Source organism: Schistocerca gregaria, chromosome 5 (genome assembly GCF_023897955.1).
Source record: "Schistocerca gregaria isolate iqSchGreg1 chromosome 5, iqSchGreg1.2, whole genome shotgun sequence".
NCBI lineage: Eukaryota > Metazoa > Arthropoda > Insecta > Orthoptera > Acrididae > Schistocerca > Schistocerca gregaria.
The window spans coordinates 51269020-51290055 of NC_064924.1; the positions used below are offsets into that span (position 1 = coordinate 51269020).

The 21036-nt window shown below is 43.9% G+C and overlaps 1 protein-coding gene across 1 annotated transcript in view; it reads left to right on the top strand.

Moving 5' to 3' along the window:
* Positions 1 to 19868, top strand: part of LOC126273159 (DNA-dependent metalloprotease dvc-1-like) — a 76167-nt gene extending 56299 nt beyond the window's left edge. The window contains exons 4-5 of the mRNA XM_049976625.1: positions 1163 to 1502; positions 19781 to 19868. Coding sequence (XP_049832582.1) covers positions 1163 to 1502; positions 19781 to 19812 — 372 coding nt within the window. The 3' untranslated portion in view covers positions 19813 to 19868. The remainder of the gene's footprint in view (positions 1 to 1162; positions 1503 to 19780) is intronic.
* The last annotated feature ends 1168 nt before the right edge of the window (positions 19869 to 21036 follow it).

Consider the following 21036-nt stretch of genomic DNA (forward strand, 5'->3'; position numbering starts at 1 on the left):
GCGAACAGCAAGATGGATCAGAAACAAAGTGCAAAATTTTTGTTTTTCTGTGTAAAAAGCAGCCACACACCATCCAACGAACATGAGATGATGGCTCGCTAAGTATAAAAAGACGGAAACAGAAGAAGAGCACAGAAAATATGTCACAAACATATTACTCTTGATGGAGCAACTTAATACTAGTCCAGAGACCCTTCTTTTTTTTCTTTTCTTTATTGTTATATTTATGACCTTATACAAAGGCGGGCTGTCAGCAGCAGAGTACGCCGCTCCTCTGCCTTGAGTTTGACAATAAGTAGTACATAGAGGAGGCACAGAGAAAACAATCAAAACGGCAGGCAAAAAAGTAGATACTAAAAAACAAAAAATATGGAGCCGTTCACGCTGGACGAGAAATATCACTAACACTAGTTGACACGGCGCACGTAACATGGATGACGGCGATGGCACACGTGAACAGTGGTGGCGTGACGGCGAATGAACACAAAACACAAACGAAGGCACACACACGAGACACTGATGGTGATGATCTCCGGCGCGCGAATGTTCACTGGGCGTGTGCGAGTCCGGGGACCTGCCAAGAGAGGAGGAGGAGGAGGAGGAAGGGGAACGGGAGATGCCATGGGCAGGGGAGATAGGGGGAGGGATGGAGGGGGGAGCCCGGGGGAAGAGGGGTGGAGAAAGGGGACGGGGGAAAAGGAAGGGGAAGGGAGGGAGGGTGCCAATAGGAAAGGACACAGGAAGCGGGGGTGGGCAGGATCAAAGTTGATAGGAGGGGTAGATGGAGGGGAGGAGGACATCATCAGGGAGGGGGAGCTGGCGAAAGCCACCTTGGGAGAGGGTAAGGAGGGTGGAGAGATGGAGACCGGGTGGGATGTGGGAATACAGGCACGGCAGCGGGCGGGGGTGGGAGAGGATGGGCGAGACAAGCGGGTGAGGAGGGTTGAGTTTGCGGGAGGTGTATAGGATCTGTATCCTTTTAAGGAAAAGGAGGAGGTGGGGGAACGGAATGAGATCTTACAGGATTACCGTGGGGGAGGGGAGACGGATGCAATAGGCAAGGCGGAGAGCATGGCGTTCAAGGATTTGAAGGGATTTATAAAAGGTAGGGGTGGGCGTTAGAGACCCTTTGGCCTCCAGGTGTATTTATGTCGTGTTGCAGCACGAGATGATCCACGCATACCTTATGGTCTACAAAAGAGACGGCAGTGAGTATGGGCATGGGCCGGAGTTCCAGAAGCACGCGCAGCGCATCAACCGGGAGGCGGGCACGGCCATCGAGCAGTTCCACCACTTCCACGAGGAGGTGCACCTCTACAGGCAGCACTGGTACCAGTGTGACGGCCCCTGCCGACAGTGGAGGCCCTGCATCGCCACCAAGCGACACAAACGCTGCCCCCCGTGGCCCCGGGACCTGAACTGCCAGCAGCACAAACAACTCTGTGGGGGGACCTTCCGCAAGGTCCGCGGCCCTCAGGGATACACCAGAGGTCCAAATAAAGGTACAGAAAATGTTACGGTTCTAAAAGGTACTTCTCTATACAGCACTGTGCTTCTGGGCTTCAGGGTCAGTGCCTGCGTTCTCGTCCAAGTTGGTTATATACCCTTGGAATATAGGAGCCTCGCTAAACTGATGGGGAGGAAGGCGTCGGAAGCATCACTGTGGGTCTGTCAAAGCCATTTAGTTGTATCATGACGACATGGGCTCTGACAAATGGTTAAAATGGCTCTGACCACTATGGGAGTTAACTTCTGAGGTCATCAGTCCTCTAGAACTTAGAACTACTTAAACTTAACTAACCCAAGGACATCACATACATCCATTCCCGAGGCAGGATTCAAACCTGCAGTGTAACGGTCGCGTGGTTCCAGACTGTAGCGCCTAGAACCGCTCGGCCATGGGCTCTGACACATCGACACACTGCATCTGCAGCTGAAGACTTCCAACTGGAAGAAGCTCGCCACCGAGGCAGTGTATGTTTCAGGAAGGTGAAACAGGAGTCAGTCTGACTGTCGTGGCCACACCCGTTTCCACAGTTAAGTCTCGGAATTGCTCCTTGCATAATTATACTTGTGCATAGTTAAACTGTGTGACAGACCTGAGGAACAAACTGTTTTGTAGAGGGGGTGCAAGAATTTGACCCAGGATGGCGACTGTGACAACTACCCAAAGGCTATCATACTCAAATAGCATTTTTCCATACAGTAAGCAAGCATATCTGAAGGTTCAGGTCATAATGGGCCAATTGGGACAGAGCTATAACAGTTCCGTCCTTTTGCTATGGCGTTATGGCTGTCGTATGGAGAGCCATGGGTTTAGCTGACTGCTGTTGTCGGCTTTCTTGACTTCGGAGCCTCGGTTGTCGTCATGAGGCTGAATGCACGCCGTTACAATCGTCTTCTCAAGAACAAATTGTTAGCCGTACAAGGAATCAAACTTGGGTCCTCCACACTGCAAGCAGACCACTCAGCTAAGGAGGCGGATTTTGCATATCGTAATGAGTACCAAATTTGATGGAAATGGCCACGGACATCCCATGATACATAGTGATGCTTGTGCCTTAGATAACACTAACGTAAGGTGTCCATTTATTTTTTTACGAAAAGGTACACTTTAAAAAGGTTAGAAAATCTGGGACAATAAAAGAAAAAAAAATCGGGACAGAAACTATGTTGGCAAAATTTAATTTGCATAATTTACCCTTCAGCTCATTCTCTCAGAAGATCTGAAATTATTTTTTACAATTATACTCCTGGACTGTCAGCGCACGTTTAACTATTATAGGTTTCATCCAGAAGTTCATTTTCCTTTGAACTTCAAGCGAGGATTGTTGGTCTTACAGTGATTCCCAGTGCTTGACAGTCCGCCATGTCCAGTAGGAAAAAAAAAAAAAAAGGATTCAAATGGCTCTGAGCACTATGGAACTTAACATCTTTGGTCATCAGTCTCCTAGAACTTAGAACTATTTAAACATAACTAACCTAAGGACAGCACACAACACCCAGTCATCACGAGGCATAGAAAGTCCCTGACCCCGGCGGGAATCGAACCCGAGAAACCGGACGTGGGAAGCGAGAACACTACCTCATGACCACGAGCTGCGGACCCAGTAGCAAAGCTGGCTTTTAGTTTACTGACTTTGAGCTGCAGGGGACGATCTTTGATAATAGATTAAAGAAGACAAACTAGCAGCATCCTAGTTGCAGTGGCGTGCTCTGCTGTGAGTGGGATAAGACAAATACTTGTGGTGAATAGCTGGGTACATAGCTTTTTTAATTTTTTACATGCCGATGCATCAGTCTTTTAATCTTGCAAAATTCATTAGAAAGAGTGCTTTAACTCCTATTTTAAGAAATCTGCAATAACCTGTTTTTAGCCCCTTGCCACGGTTCACGCGGTTCCCTCCGCCGGAGGTTCGAGTCCTCCCTCGGCCATGGGTGTGTGTGTGTGTGTGTGTGTTTTCTTTAGCGTAAGTTATTTTAAGTTAGATTAAGTAGTGTGTAAGCCTAGGGACCGATGACCTAAGCAGTTTGGCCCCATAAGATCTTACCACAAATTTCCAATTTCTAATAACCTATTTGTCGAGATCTGAAGAAGGTAACAATGATTACCGAAACCGGTCATCGCGAATAAAAATTATTATTAGCGCTCTCGGCAAAGAAGAGAGGTAATTGTATAACAGGTCAAATTTATGACTGAGATCCTTGAGTCCAAATGGAATATCTCCCTCTTCCCACCCCCACCCCCCCCTTCTCTCTCTCTCTCTCTCTCTCTGTCTCTCTGAAGAGGGACTTGTGAAGTCTCTGTTTAATCCTTTTATCCCTCCCCCCCCCCCCAGGCCCTCCGCCGTTCCCTTCACCACCAATCCCCCGATGAAATAATCATCATTGCAAATTTCTGGGATGTTATCAGAACACTTACAGGTGTTTCTATTTTCTCCAAACGTCTTTTTAATTTTCCTATACTCTGTTTCTATCCATACCATAGTCAGCATGCTTCGACAACATTGCATTTCACCTAGCCATTTCTTATTTGCCATTTACACTTTGTTACTCTTTTTTTAGAGGTTTGTGTTCGCTGCTACATTTACTGAATTTTTATATTCTCTCCTTTTTTCAGCTAGATTCAGTGCCTCCTGCTGCCCAATGATTTCTGCTGGGTATTGCCTTTTTCCCTTTTTAGTACTCTGCTACCTTTAGTATTCATCTTTTGTTATTTTCCTTTCCCATGAATCTGTTAATCGTTGCCTAATGTACCTTTGAAACTCTCAGCATCCACTGGTTCCTTAAATATAGCAAGACTCAATTTCCCAAGTTTGCTACCTTACTACAGTTTCTTCAGTTTCAATCTGCAGCTCATAACCAACAAATCATGCAGTCTACGTATGCTTTGTAAATGTTCTGCAGTTTAAAATCTGTTTTTTAAATGATCCACCATCAGGTAATCCTTCTGAAACCTTCCATTCCAAAGTTTGCTAGCAGTAGTGTGATTATATGGAACAAACAAAATTTGTGACTAGATTTCTCGATAGGCGGGATAGAGCATGTTAATTCCTATAGGGGCAAATCGAAAAGAAGTAGCACTAATTTCAGGTATGCACCAAGGAAGTGTCGCAAACTTTGCTGCTCAAGTTGTAAGAGGATCGTTCAATAAATAATGCCCTTTTTTTTCTTAAGACATATTTGTTCTTAGAGTTACAATGTGATGGTAACAGCAATCAGCGTACCTCTTCCACGCATTACGTTTCTGCATGGCCTCCATAACTTCCTCCGGCGTACGCCAGCGTTGTGTGAGAGTATGTATTCTCTAGGTAGGTGGTAGCTCTTGTCCTGTGGTCGTAGCCATGTTTCCACTGCATCTATTAAACACTGATCTTCAAAATGTGTTCCACGTAGAAAATTGTTACGTGCCCCAAACAGATGGATGTCAGAGGGTGGGAGAGCTGCACTGTACGGAGGATCAGGAAATATTAACCTAACTTGGCCATGTACTCCTGGGTGTTCAAACTTTGGTCGAAGTGCTGTGTCATGTTGCAGCAAAATTTCTTTCAGACTACTGTCTGACCCAATGCGTCAAAAACAGTTCTTAAGTTTCTTCAGTATTATCCTGAATTAAAAGTTGACTCTTTAGGCAACATATATAGGAGAATGGCATCTATGCTATCCAAGAAGACTGTCATCATGGCTCTGCCAACAGTGAATTTTTTCTTCTTTTTTGTATGCTGATGAAGCCTATCCAATGACAGTCTTTTTGTTTCCAGCCCGGAACGATGCATCCAGATTCCGTCACCTGTAACGATCCGTAGCTGGAGAACTCTTCATTGACCTCAAACTGCTCCAACAATTTGGATGAATTGGCTCCTCTTTGAAATCGTGATCTGTAGTGAGCATCTATGGAATCAGTCTTCAGGAAACCTTTGAATATCCAGGAGTCTCATTGTATACGCTCTTTTAGTGATCAAAAACAGCTGCACAGCCAATTCTCGAGTTGATGAGCCGGTCTGCATGAATAATGACAGCGCGATTCACCATGTCGGAAGCAATGGCTGTGACACGTCCTCCCGAACGTGGCATATCATGGAGATCAATTTCTGTAATTCTTGACGCTTTGACCCTTCACCCGTCGCCTAACAGCACCGCTACCAACGACGTCATTACCATGCACAGAGAGAAACATTTACCGGCGTCCATCACTGAATTCTATGTTTCGGAAAAAGGAGCCTTTAAAGCACATGCTTTGCGTAGACGCCACTTTTGCGATCCACTACGCTCTGCCATCTGCCCAAATTGCTCGAAACTTAGCGCACGTGTACAAAAGCATCAAATTAGAAACACGTACAACAGTGTTGTCTTATATGTATCTTAACGGCTGTAAAAAAAAGGCGCGCTATTTATTGAACAACCCTCGTATACTAACGACCAGGCAGACAATAGTAGCAGCACATTTTTCGCTGATAATCCATTTATCTGTAATTCAGTATTCTCTATAAAAACGGCGCAAAAGTATCAACACCGATCTCGATAAGATGTCAAACTGGGGCAGAGAATGCAAACTTGTTTTACATGTTGTTTTTGTTGTTGTGGTCTTCAGCCCTAAGACTGGTTTGACGCAGCTCTCCATGCTAATCTACCCTGTGCAAGCTCCTTCATCTCCCAGTACCTACTGCAACCTACATCCTTCTGAATCTGCTTGGTGTATTCATCTCTTGGTCTCCCTCTATGATTTTTACCCTCCACGCTGCTCTCCAATGCTAAATTTGTGATCCCTTGATGCCTCAGAACATGTCCTACCAACCGGTCCTTTCTTCTTGTCAAGTTGTGCCACAAGCTCCCCTTCTCCCCAAATCTATTCAATACCTCCTCATTATTTATGTGATCTACCCACCTAATCTTCAGCATTCTTCTGTAGCACCACATTTCGAAAGCTTCTATTCTCTTCTTGTCCAAACTATTTATTGTCCATGTTTCACTTACATACATGGCTACACTCCATACAAATACTTTCAGAAACGACTTCCTAACACTTAAATCTATACTCGATGTTAACAAATTTCTCTTCTTCAGAAACTCTTTCCTTGCCATTGCCAGTCTACATTTTATATCCTCCCTACTTCGACCATCGTCAGTTATTTTGCTCCCCAAATAGCAAAACTCCTTTACTACTTTAAGTGTCTTATTTTCTAATCTAATTCCCGACTTAATTCGACTACATTCCATTATCCTCGTTTTACTTTTGTTGATGTTCGTCTTATATCCTCCTTCCAAGACACTGTCCATTCTGTTCAACTGTTCTTCCAAGTCCTTTGCTGTCTCTCACAGAATTACAATGTCATCGGCAAACCTCAAAGTTTTTATTTCTTCTCCATGGGTTTTAATACCTACTCCGAATTTTTCTTTTGTTTCCTCCACTGCTTGCTCAAAAAACAGATTGAATAACATCGGGGAGAGGCTACAACCCTGTCTCACTCCCTTCCCAACCACTGCTTCCCTTTCATGCCCCTCGACTCTTATAACTGCCATCTGGTTTCTGTACAAATTGTAAATAGCCTTTCGATCCCTGTATTTTAGCCCTGCCACCTTTAGAATGTAAAGAGAGTATTCCAGTCAACATTGTCAAAAGCTTTCTCTAAGTCTACAAATGCTTGAAACGTAGGTTTGCCTTTCCTTAATCTTTCTTCTAAGATAAGTCGTAAGGGTAGTATTGCCTCACGTGTTCCAATATTTCTACGGAATCCAAACTGATCTTCCCCGAGATCGGCTTCTACGACTTTTTACATTCGTCTGTAAATAATTCGCGTTAGTATTTTGCAGCTGTGGCTTATTAAACTGATAGTTCGGTAATTTTCACATCTGTCAACACCTGCTTTCTTTGGGATTTGAATTATATTTTTCTTGGAGTCTGAGGGTATTTCGCCTGTCTCATTCATCTTGCTTACCAGATGGTAGAGTTTTGTCAGGACTGGCTCTCCGAAGGCCGTCCGTAGTTCTAATGGAATGTTGTCTACTCCCGGGGCCTTGTTTCGACTCAGGTATTACAGTGCTCTGTCAAACTCTTCACACAGTATCGTATCTCCCATTTCATCTTCATCTACCTCCTCTTCCATTTCCATAATATTGTCCTCAAGTACATCGCCCTTGTATAGACCCTCTATATACTCCTTCCACCTTTCTGCTTTTCCCTCTTTGTTTAGAAGTGGGTTTCCATCTGAGCTCTTGATATTCATACAAGTGGCTCTCTTATCTCCAAAGGTCTCTTTAATTTTCCTGTAGGCTGTATCTATCTTACTCCTAGTGAGATACACCTCTACATCCTTACATTTGTCCTCTAGCTATGCCTGCTTAGCCATTTTTCACTTTTTGTCGGTCTCATATTCCTTTTCGCCTTCTTCATTTACTGCATTTCTATATTTTCTCCTTTCATAAATTAAATTCAATATTTCTTCTGGTATCCAAGGATTTCTACTAGCCCTCGTCTTTTTACCTAATTGGTCCTCTGCTGCCTTCACTACTTCATTCCTCAGAGCTACCCATTCGTCTTCTACTGTATTTCTTTCCCCCATTCCTGTCAATTGTTCCCTTATGCTCTCCCTGAAACTCTGTACAACCTCTGGTTTAGTCAGTTTATCCAGGTCCCATCTCCTTAAATTCCCACCTTTATGCAATTTCTTCAGTTTTAATCTACAGTTCATAACCAATAGATTGTGGTCAGAGTCCACATCCGCCCCTGGAAGTGTCCTACAATTTAAAACATGGTTTCTAAATCTCTGTGTTACCATTATATAATCTATATGATACATTTTAGTATCTCCAGGATTTTTCCATATATACAACCTTCTTTTATGATTCTCGAACCAAGTGTTAGCTATGGTTAAGTTATTCTCTGTGCAAAATTCTACAAGGCGGCTTCCTCTTTCATTCCATACCTCCAGCCCATGTTCACCTACTACTTTTTCCCTTCTCTTCCTTTTTCAACTATGGAATTCCAGTCACCCATGACTATTAAATTTTCGTCTCCCTTCACTATCTGAATTATTTCTTTTATCTCATCATACATTTCTCCAATTTCTTCGTAATCTGCTGAGCTAGTTTGCATATAAACTTGTACTACTGTAGCAGGCATGGGCTTCGTGTCTATCTTGGCCACTATAATACGTTCACTATGCTTTTGTAGTAGCTTACCCGCACTCCTATTTTTTATTCATTATTAAACCTACTCCTGCATTACCCCTATTTGATTTTGTATTTATAACCCTGTATTCACCTGACCAAAAGTCTTTGTCCTCCTGCCAACGAACAACACTGATTCCCACTATATCTAACTTTAACGTATCCATTTCCCTTTTTAAAGTTTCTAACCTACCTGCCCGATTAAGAGATCTGACATTCCACGCTCCTATCCGTAGAATGACAGTTTTTCTTTCTCCTGATAACGACGTTCTCTTGAGTAGTCCCCGCCCGGAGATTGGGCAATAAAAAAATCGGGCAATTCGGACCGCAAAATAGTATTACAATACATGAGTGTGAAGTGTGCCATCCGAGACGTATAATTCTGGATGAGCCACCCCACCTGAAATGACTCTTCCTAGGTTTATTTCTTTTTGACCACTCTGCTTGCTAGTTTAGTACACGTAGAAAAATCATTCGGAATTAAATCTGATAAATATCCATCCTAAAGGATTTTCATCTTTCCTTTGCGGCGCTTGACGTCTAATTAGGGGATGAATATGTCCACAAGTTTTTCACCTGTCAGTCAACGCAATATTTCTTCTAATGTATTTCATATTTTGCGTGTCATACATACTTAAAGCGCGACATATGGTTTCTAATGCAAGAGAGACAACTGCGACTGCTTATGTATATAGCGGTGGCATCCGCATATAGAGCAATCTCTCTGCCAATCTGCCTAGGAATATCATTCGTGTATATACTATAGACGACAGGACCTAAAACCCGAGCCGCGTGGTATTAGCCAAGCGGTCTACGTGGCTGCAGTCATGGACTGTGCGGCTGGTTCCGGCGGAGGTTCGAGTCCTCCCTCGGGCATGGGTGTGTGTGTTTGTCCTGAGGATAATTTAGGTTAAGTAGTGTGTAAGCTTAGGGACTGATGACCTTAGCTGTTAAGTCCCATAAGATTTCACGCAGATTTGAACTGTTTGCTCTCAATTTTTCATAACGTTTGTGTATATGTAAAACAGAATTTTGCACAATGTACTAGAAACTCGTCGAATGTACAATAACATCTGGTTTAAGCAACACCGGTAAATTTAAGGAAGATATTATCTTTTTATAGTTACAAAAAGTTGATAATCGAAACAGTAAGAAAGGATACTTTATGTAGTTCTAAAATCAAGTTAAGAACTTTCAAAATATGGAACGTCACAAGATTCGTTAACGTATTCTAATATTAAATTTTCAGACCAAGAGAAAGTACGAGGGTAGTTAAATAAGTAACGCAACACATATTGTTTTCTGAAAGCAGATTGGTTTTCTTCGGGATTCCAATACACCTTATTATTCCCCACTGTTTTGGCTGTTTTTCAAACATCTCCGTTCAGTAAGACGGCCCTCGGCCACGCTACTGGAAATTCATGTATGCCCACATGGTACCACTCCTACCCGCCGACGTCAGAGCCAGCGTCTCGCAGCATCAATAACCTCCCCATCATCCACGTAATGCTTTCTGCGGAGTGCATCCTTCGTTAAGCCAAACAGGTGGAAGTCGGAAGCTGAGAGATCCGGGCTGTTGGGTGGATGAGGAAGAACAGTCCGGTGACGTTTCGTCAGGTCCTCTCGGGCGTGCAGACTTGTGTGAGGCATCGCGTTGTCATGCAGTAGTAGTTCATTTGCATTTCCGTGGCGACGAACACGCTGAAGTCGGTTCTTCAATTTCCTGAGGGTGGCCAATAGTCATCAGTTGATCGTCGCACCATGTGCGAGGGGATCAATCAGAGTAATCACTTCAGAGACCCAGAAGGCAGTCATCATGACTTCACCGGTTGACGGTGCGTCTTTAAACATTTTTTCCGGAGGACAGGTGGTGAGACGCCACTCCATGGCTTGCCGTTTTGTTCCCGGATCGAAGTGATGATCCCAGCCGGGCGAGGTGGCCGAGCGGTTCTAGGCGCTACAGTCTGGAACCGCGCCACCACTACGGTCGCAGGTTCGAATCCTCCCTCGGGCACGGTTGTGTGTAATGTCCTTAGGTTAGTTAGGTTCTAGGGGACTGATGACGTCAGACGTTAAGTTCCATAGTGCTCAGAACCATTTTAACCATTTTTTATGAACCCATCTTTCGTAGTCTGTGGCTGTGTTCGACAAAAAATTGTCACGATCAGGCTCGTAACGAGCAAGCAATTACGCCCAGGCGGTATTTCGTTGCTGTTTATGGTGTTCTGTTAGGCAGCGATGTACCCAGCGGGTGGACGAGTAACACCAACAGACGTCCAATTGAGCAACAAGGTGTTTGTGATCCGTCGATCTCCTCGAATGAGTGTGTCCGCATGTTCCAACATTTCAGGAGTCACAGCTGTGTACGTCTAGCTCGCACGAGGTAGATCGGACATGTTTGTCCGGCCATCCTCTGATGATGGCAGACACGTCGCCCAGTAACTCACTGTGCTTTTAAATCTTCAAATGTGTGTGAATACCTAAGCGACCAAACTGCTGAGGTCATCGGTCCCCAGACTCACACACTACTTAAACTAAACTATGCTGAGAACAACATTCACACCCATGCCCGAGGGAGGACTCTACCCTGTCCGTGACATGGTGCCTTTAACCGCGTGGCCACTCCCCGCGGCTCACCTTGCTTTTCTTCACTGCTATGTCTCCATAGGTATTCTGCGAGTGCCTGTGAATATACGCGAAGCTGTGGTTTTCCGATAAACGATACTAAATGATAGCTCTCTGCTTGGAACACGCCTCTGTTATAGACGCAACGTTGAAGGATACTTATAGCCCCGCCACCTGGGGTTGAAGCAGGAATATTCCAAGATGTCCCACAGAAAATTCCGCATTTTTAACCCGAAACTGACTGAGAAAAATTGTTATGCTATAATTACTGGTGCTTTGCCGACCGGAGTGGTCGAGAAGCTCTAGGCGCTACAGTCTGGATCTGCGCGGCTGCTACGGTAGCAGGTTCGAATCCTGCCTCGGGCATGGATGTGTGTGATGTCCTTAGGTTAGTTAAATTTAAGTAGTTCTAAGTTCTAGGGGACTGATGACCTGAGAAGTTAAGTCCCATAGTGCTCAGAGCCATTTGAATTTTTGAACTTACTGGTGAAGTTAATTATGTGTTCTTCAATATAGTGTAGACTCTTTACCTGACGATTAATCAGAAAATCTCGTAGAAAATTTGAAATTCGGTATTTTAGTGAATACTGAGACGTTTATTATAAACTGTGTAAATGAAAGGAAAATTAATTACATTCTGTAAAGATAACTGCTCCTGAATACAGGTTTCTGTAAGGTTTATTTCTATACCCGAATATTTTTCTTAACATTACACTTTCGTATTGTTACACGCAAGATGTGTTATGTTACATTCCGTATAATTTGGAAATGGAAAATAATTTCGTAAACACTTCAGAGTATGGTGCACTTTCCTCACGCCTCTCAAAAAAAGGACCAACGGCCACAGACTGCACGCCGAAGAAAAGAAGAAAAGTACGTTCCTCTTCACTCCTAGAAGATAAAAGGGGGAAATATTCACAGAAATCGAAGTTTCTGAAGGGTAAGAAGAATAAGCAGAAAGGTAATCCACTTTCTGAGGCTTCGGAAATTCCGCTCCCCATCCCTGCAGGGGCCGAGCCTATACGCACAATCGCACAATCCAGTAAACTAAGATGGTAGCGAAGTTATCACACCCATATTTCCCATTCACCACTTTCCTGACTCCAAAGCTCCTTCAAAAGAACTCTAACGACTACCATCTGACCGAACTCAGTCATTTTTTTTAATGGCTGCTTACTCCGTAACTGGAATAGCACTACAGGAAATACTGTTTGCAGCAACGCACCTCCCTGCTCTGAAAAACTATATATCCTACTGTACCAATCGTATTAATGTCGAGAGAGCGTTCGGTGGGGTCTGCAACCTCATACGCTTTGATATTTCTAGTGAGCAGTGCCCCTTACCACTGCACTAGAGGCCATGGCCGTTAGTATCTACCTGTCAATTCGGATGACAATATGTAATGTTTATCTACCTCTAGATGGACCTTTCCATCACCACGAGTTCTTAGTCAGTGGAACTTCTACCTCCCCCCTTCCTCTTATTAGATGACTTTAATATCCATAATCCTTCGTGGGGAGGCGACACTCTCTGTGTCGCCGAGTACTAGAATACCTTCTTTCAAACTTGGGCGTCTGCCTACGCAGCACTGGAACTGCAACACCTTTCTGTGCGGCCAACGGAATGTACTAAACTATTGATCGAACAGTTTGCAGCCGGAGTGTCTTATCCCTGATTCAATGGTGCGTCCATGGCGATATTTGTGAAATCGACCATTTCCCTAACGGTCACCCTCCCCACTCAGACATCTGGAACATGCTCCAGGTTTATCGTTTCGGGACGGTAACTAGCAGGCTTTATCTGTGCAGCCACTGTTGTGGCCAGTCATGCGACGGATACCAGCGAAGTGGTACAGGATGCAATTCATACTGTTACTCATGCTGCAGCAACAAAGATATCCTACTCGTCCAGTTCATACAGACCATCGCCGGTGGCAAGGTGGTCTGAAGATACAGCCCCAACTATCAGGGAACGGCGCAAGCAGCTTCAATGGCACAAGCGCCATCCATCTGGATAATCTGATGGCATTCAAGAGACTCCAGGTGAAAGCGAGGTTTTTAATAAAGAAAAGGAAACAAGAAAGTTGGGAGTAATGTATATCATCTCTGCAATCCTACACCCCATCGTTCGAAGTGTGGACTAAAATCCCCCATATTTGCAGCCAGTCACCACCTAAAGTGGTGCCTGGCATCCTTGTCCATGGTAACATCTGCACTGATCAGTTGTACTTGCCGAATATTTTGCGGTACACTTCGCTGAAGTTTACGCTTGCAGTATTATCAACGAAATTTCCTGACCCGGAAACACTGAGTGCTGACGGCTATTCTTCCACGCACACGGCTCCCTGTCATACAACATCGGCTTTATTGAATGGGAGCGTCGCAGCACTTTGGCAGTGTGTCGAGTTGCGGCCCTAGAGGTTCTAGGCGCTCAGACCGGAACCGCGCGACTGCTACGGTCGCAGGTTCGAATCCTGCCTCGGGCATGGATGTGTGTGATGTCCTTAGGTTAGTTAGGTTTAAGTAGTTCTAAGTTCTAGGGGACTGATGACCTCAGCAGTTAAGTCCCATAGTGCTCAGAGCCATTTGAACCATTTTGAACGGCCCTAGACCTGACAAATTCCACAACCGAATGTTCAGACACCTTCGTGCTAACAGCATGAAAGATATCCTCGGACTTCCTTATCGTATTTGGCCGGAAGGTATAATTATTCCTATCAGGAAACTGGGAAAGGACCTACACAGATAGTCTAGTTAGTTTGGAATCTGCACGGCACAAAGCTTCCGCGCACCGCAAACATCTGACTGCTGGTTCTTTGACTTGCAGAAGGCATACGTTACCATCTGGCATACTGTCTATATAGCATGAGCACGGTTTCTGGGGGAGTTTACCAATTTTTATCCAGAATCTCCTCCTACTGTATTGGGTCTGGATAGGTTCGACTCTCACCAAGCAATATATACAGGAGACTGGAGTCCCTCAGGGGTCATCAGTTCTGAGTGTAACGTAGTTGGCTATCACCATCAGTGCATTCTCAGAAAATTATTTTGAACAATTAGTTCATGAGCCCACTCGAAGCGTAAATGGTTACGAAAGCATACTTAACCTCTTAGCAACAAACAATCCTGGACAAATAGGGAGTATCAGGATGAATACAGGGACTAGAGATCACAAGGCAGTTGCTGATAGGCTGAATACCGTATCACCAAAAAAGAAACGCAAAGTACATCTATTTAAAAAAGCTGATAAAATGCTCTTAACACCTTTTTAAGAGATAGTCTCCACTCCTTCCATATTGATCACGTAATCGTAGGAAAGATGTGGAATGATCTCCAAGAGATAGTATCAACGGCACTTGAGAGATACATACCACGTAAATTAATAAGTGGTGGTACTGATCCCACATGGTACGCAAAACAGGTCAGATCGCTGTTGAAGAAGCAAAGAAAAAATAATGCCAAATTTAAAAGAACGCAAACCCCCAAGATAGGCAAAGTTTTTCAGAAGTTCAAGTATAGCGCGTACTTCAATGCGAGATGCTTTTAACAATTTCCACAACTTTACTCTGTCTCGGAATCTGGCAGAAAACCCAAAGAGATTCTGGTCATACATAAAGCACACCAGTGGCAAGACGCAATCAATACCGTCACTGCGCGATAACAACGAGGAAGTCTCTGATGACAGTGCCACTAAAGCAGAGATTAAACACGGTTTTCCGAAACTCCTTCACCAAAGAAGACGAAGTAAATATTTCTGAATTTCAATCAAGAACAACTGCCGAGGTGAGAAACATAGAAGTAGATGTCATCGGTGCAGCAAAGCAGCTTAAATCACTTAATAAAGGCAAGGCCTCCGGTCCAGTTTATATACCAATCAGGTTCCCTTCAGAGCATGCTGATACAATAGCTCCATATTTAGCACTTATATACAACCGCTCGCTCACAGAAAGTTCCGTACCTAAAGACTGGGAAATTGCAGAGGTCACACCAATACCCAAAAAGGGAAATAGGAGTAATCGGCTGAATTACAAGCCTATATCACTAACATCGATTTTTAGTAGGGTTTTGGAACGTAAACAGTATTCGAACAGGCAGCAGCGGTGGCCGAGCGGTTCTAGGTGCTTCAGTCTAGAACTGCGCTGCTGCTACGGTCGCAGGTTCGAATCCTTTCTCGGGCATGGATGTTTCTGATATCCTTACGTTTAAGTAGTTCTAAGTCTAGCGGACTGATGACCTCAGATGTTAACTCCCGCAGTGCTTACAGCATTTGAACCATTTGTGTTCGAACATTATTAATTACCTCGAAGAAAACGGATTCAGAAAACATCATTATTGTGAAAAATCTAGCTCTTTATATTCATGAAGTAATGAGTGCTATCGACAGGGAATGTCAAATTGATTGCATATTTTTAGATTTCCAGAAGGCTTTCGACACCGTTCCTCACAAGCTCAGACTGTTTGTGTTGTGTTGGCAGAAGAGCCAACAGCGTGTTACTGGAGGAGGCCGAAATGCACGCGTTTTAGCTCCCGCAGGCTGGCGTGAGGAGGGAAGGACTATACTGACGTGAGGTCTGGAACATGACAAGGAATTAGAATTCAGAAAGCGGACATAATTAGTTAGTTACTTAACTTTAATCCATGATGAACGTCGCTCTTGATGGTACATGATTCACAATATCAATATCAATAGTAACTGAATATGGCGCCTTGCTAGGTCGTAGCAAATGACCTAGCTGAAGGCTATGCTAAACTGTCGCCTCTGCAAATGAGAGCGTATGTATACAGTGAACCATCGCTAACAAAGTCGGCTGTACAACTGGAGCGAGTGCTAGGGAGTCTCTCTAGACTAGACCTGCCGTGTGGCGGCGCTCGGTCTGCAATCACTGATAGTGGCGACACACGGATCCGACGTATACGAACGGACCGCAGCCGATTTAAAGGCTACCATCTAGCAAGTGTGGTGTCTGGCGGTGACATCACATTTTGCACATCACCCGAAACTGGATAGACTAGATAGGATCCGACTCGATACTCTACTGAAGGACCTCCAAAGTCTCCTTTAGTTTGTGTTCCTAGAGATTCCTCTAGACACCCCCCGTGGTGTGTAACACGTCCTGTGATGTGGATGGACTCTTTTGTGGCATCAAGGAGGTTGCTGATCCTGCCCTTCTCAGACACCTGTTTCGTTCGATTCTCCACGATTATCCTAATTCGGTACGCATCTTCATTGACAGATTTAAAGTCAACGACAGGGTTGGTGGTTATGCTGTTGCACATGCAAGGGGACACGTAAAGGCTCTGTGCAAGTGCCTGCAGTATATGCACTGCACAGTTGGGTGCCATACCTGAGGCTTTGCTGTACGTCAAATCACTGGCCACGACCAGCTTTGATTTGTAGCGATTCCACGAGTTGCTTAAAAGGTATATCGCTGTACTATCCAAAAATACTTTTGGTCACCAACATCCAGGACCTACTGGTTGGCCTCTAATGCTCTGGGAAAAGAGAACATCTGTTCTCTGAGCCACATAGGCATTCCGGGAAATGAACTCGCCAACCATCTAGCTACAGACACCACTACAGATCAACTTGACGTCGGAATACCGGGCACCGACTTACGATTGCAATTTGGACGCAACATTTTGAGGCTTTGGGAGTTAGATGGTAGCCTACTGCAACCCAAAACAAGTAGTGAGCTATTAAAAGATCCACTAAACTGTGGCATACATCTCTTCAGGCATCTTAGGAAGATGCCATTGTTTTGTGCTGACAACGCATCGGCCACACGAGACTCGCCCAGGAGTTCCTTCTGCGTCGGGGAATGCTCCTCGCTGCGGTAGGCCAATGACGATAGCACTTGTTCTTGTTGACTGCTCCTTGCTGGCCGATCTGCGGCACAATCTCAGCTTGGCTACCTCCCTACCTCAGATGCTTTCGGATGTCGAGACAGCCACTGCGCAAGTGTTACATTTCCTGAGGGAGAGCCGATTTTAAACTAAACTATAACAATCGAGTAAACTCTACACTAAATTATAACAATCGACTTTCAGTTTTAGTTGTGGTTGGGGTTACTTTCTTCCCTCCCTCACCTTGTTGTGCCTTTAGATCCTCTTGCGCAACATGCTGCCTGGATTATTTCTATTTTCTTTTACCTATCGTGTTAAAACAACTGTTGCCCGCTTTCTCAAACTCTTGACTTGCTTATATACACTATGTAATCAAAAATATCCTGACACCTGGCTGAAAATGACTTACAAGTTCGTGGCGCTCTCCCTCGTTAAAGCTGGAATTCAATATGGTGTTGGCCAACCCTTAGCCTTGATGACAACTTCCACTTCGTAGGCATACGTTCAATCGTGTGCTGGAAGGTTTCCTGGGGAATGGCAGCCCACTATTCACGGAGTGCTTGCTGCACTGAGGAGAGGTGTCCATATCGGTTCGGTGAGGTCTGGCACGAAGTTTTCTATGGGATTCAGGTCAGGCCAGTCCATTACAGGGATGCTATCGTTGTGTAACCACTCCATCATAGGCCGTGCATTGTGAACAGGTACCAAATCGTGTTGAAAGATGCGATCCTGATGCAGTTTGGAATTCCTGTGTGATGGTCTGGATAGATATCTGCCTACTACTTGTTGCCGAGCGGTTCTAGCCGCTTCAGTCCGGAACCACGCTGCTGCTACGGTCGCAGGTTCGAATTATGGTCGTGTGTGATATCCTTAGATTAGTTAGGTTTAAGTAGTTCTTAGGGGACTGATGACCTCAGATGTTAAGTCCCATAGTACTTAGATCCATTTGAAGCTACTACATATTACGACTGTCTTCAACTGTCGGCGGTCTCTGTCAGTCAACAGACGAGGTCGGCCTGCACGCTTTTGTGCTATACGTGTGTGGCACAAGTGTGAAACAAGTATGACGCAAGTATGACACAAGTGACACCCAATCACCTGACCACGTTCGAAGTCCGTGAGTTCCGCAGAGCGCCCCATTCTGCTCTCTCACGATGTCTAATGCCTATTGAGGTCGTTTATATGGAGTACCTGGTAGTAGGTGGCAGCATAATGCACCTGATATGAAAAACGAATGTTTTTTTTGGGGGGGGGGGGAGGGGTGTCCAAATACTTTTAATCTTATAATGTAGTTGGAGCAGCAAAGCCCCTGTTTTTGCACTTTTCACGTGTTTTCCATGATGTGGAGGGACTGATGACACAATCCCTTTAAACATATATTCACCATCAACAAATTCTGCCACACCTTTACTCCGGCTTACAGGAACTAATCACAGACAAAATCTGGTGCACTATCCCATTTGGTGGCAAAATTTTAGGTAGCCTTACAAAAAAGTTAAAAGGATTTTAACCACAGAACTGTGTTTTACAACAACATGGCTTAAGAACTATTCAGTAGTAGTTACAACCATACCACTGGCAGAAACTGGTGCAACACCACCTTCAAGCAATGTGGAAATACTCAAGTTGATCAGACAGAGCTGTGGTACTTACGTGTCTGGACGTGAAAGAAACTGGGGACTGGGAAAGACAGATTCAGGTTGTGTGTAACATCTTTTAACAGAAATCCATTTCTACAATGAACACTGCTACGTTCCACATTTCGTTAAGAAAAATAGTTGCCCTACTGGACAGACTTGACACCAATAAGAAAGAGTTTTATATGAACATATAAAGTTTCCCTTTCCCTGTGTTAAATTTTGATTCTGCGAATCAGAGAAAACGACACTACAGTATTAAAATGTGATTTGTTATTGGCTTATTACATAAGACTTTCTTTGCAATTTTTTTTAAATTTCATGCGATTCTTTGTAAGAATACAATCTGTATCACTAACCTGTTGCACGTTATTTTCTCTGTGCTACATTTAGCTGCCACATATTACGGCAGAAGTCGGGAACAGGTTTGTAAGTACATGTATTACAACAGATGAACGCAGTATTTCGTTTTCTGTTACTATTGCTGCCTTTTGCCAAGCACAGGCGGAGAATTCGCTTTTAAAGATGTCGTAATTTTTCTCTGCAGGAAGCCAAACAACAACATTGTACTCACTATATATTGTTACCGTATGTACCATGAAGTTGAAACAGTATGATTTCGAAAATAGTCACAAAAGATTTTGCTAGAAGGTAACCGAAAAGGCGGACGTTCGAGTCCTCCCTCGGCCATGGGTGTGTGTGTTTGTCCTTAGGATAATTTAGGTTAAGTAGTGTGTAAGTTTATAAACTGATGACCTTAGCAGTTAAGTCCCATAAGATTTCACACACATTTGAAAATTTTTTTGTAACCGAAACATGGCTGCATTTCAGTGTTCTCAGCATTCCCTCACTTCAAATTTTGTTAAGATATGAATCTGCTTAGAAGTATTTTTGCAATAAGCAGCAATTTCTCTAAGCTGCAAAGAAAAGCTTGGGGAGTAATTTGACTGACAAAACTCACCCATATCAAAGAGTAGCAAATTCTCAATTTCATGTGTTTATTTGCAGGGTCAGCATCTGGAAACATCAAATCACAATGAAAACTGGAAGACACCGTGGTGGTAAAAATTTTTATCCGGAGCAGGATATCGAAGAAGAAATAATTACATTTTACCTGGCTTCAAAGTGTGTGTGTGTTTGAGGTTTACGGGCGCTAAACAGCGTGGTCATCAGCGCCCACTGGCTTCAAAGATATTGAGTTGCTTGTCAATAAAAATGTATTTTTAAAAATGTAGAAACGATTTATTAAAATTGTGATAGCAGAAGTCCTGAGAACCCAACTTCCCACTGGTGTGCATAAAATTTTCTGCGATCACTGACAGTGATGGCATAATAATTAGCACTGTAGTCGCATTTCAGTGGCTGGCAGTTCAGGCACTTAATTACGTACTCCATGGTTTCGCAAAACCATAACTGGCTTTCTTTCTTGCTTGCTTCCGTCGCTGCTCTGCCTGATTGCTCCACCTTCTGTCCTTAATATTATTTTAATGACAGTGATATGGATCACATGTAAGTTATTTATTTCATTTGGTGACAAATTTCGACCTCTTACAGGATCATCAGACCATTTTACTCTGTGAAAAAGAGTAATACTTTCTTAGAGTCAAAGGGCTCTAGCACAGTCATAAGAGTGAATTTTAGAAAAAGTATGATCCCGTACGCCCTTGATGACGGTGTGAAACGGTGATGTGGAGCAAGCCACTACGGAGAGGAGTGGAGGACACTGCTGAATAAAGCTCTGTCGCTAGAAGTTATATATCGACGGCTATGTTCACCGCCTTTGGCACTTTGTGTCTGACAGCCAATAGTTCAGGTATCACTACACTCCCCGGAAAATTATATGTATTTGTTCGTACAATGAACAGCTACGGATGCTTTAAGTATCACTTCCAATGAATTTGCCAAACCAAATCGACATTAGCCGTTTTAACTTCACTAACGCACCAAAAATTTTTCAAATGCACCCCTTGGCTACACAACACGAAAAAAAATTTAAAATAATTTCACGGCCCTAACCACCAAGAAACTTAATAGATTAACAGTTTTCAAAAGCAATGACGGGTGCTTGGCAGTTTCAATTCAAAGCACTAATGAAGCTAATAGTCTAACAAGACATCCTCAAACATAGGCCTCGACCGATAGAGCGCATGAAAACTAGCATTAACGGGTGCCTATAGCACTGACGACACACCCCGTAACACAGGGGACTAGCTGCTTGATAATCACATTGGATTCGCATTAGGGAGGACGACGGTTCTAACCCG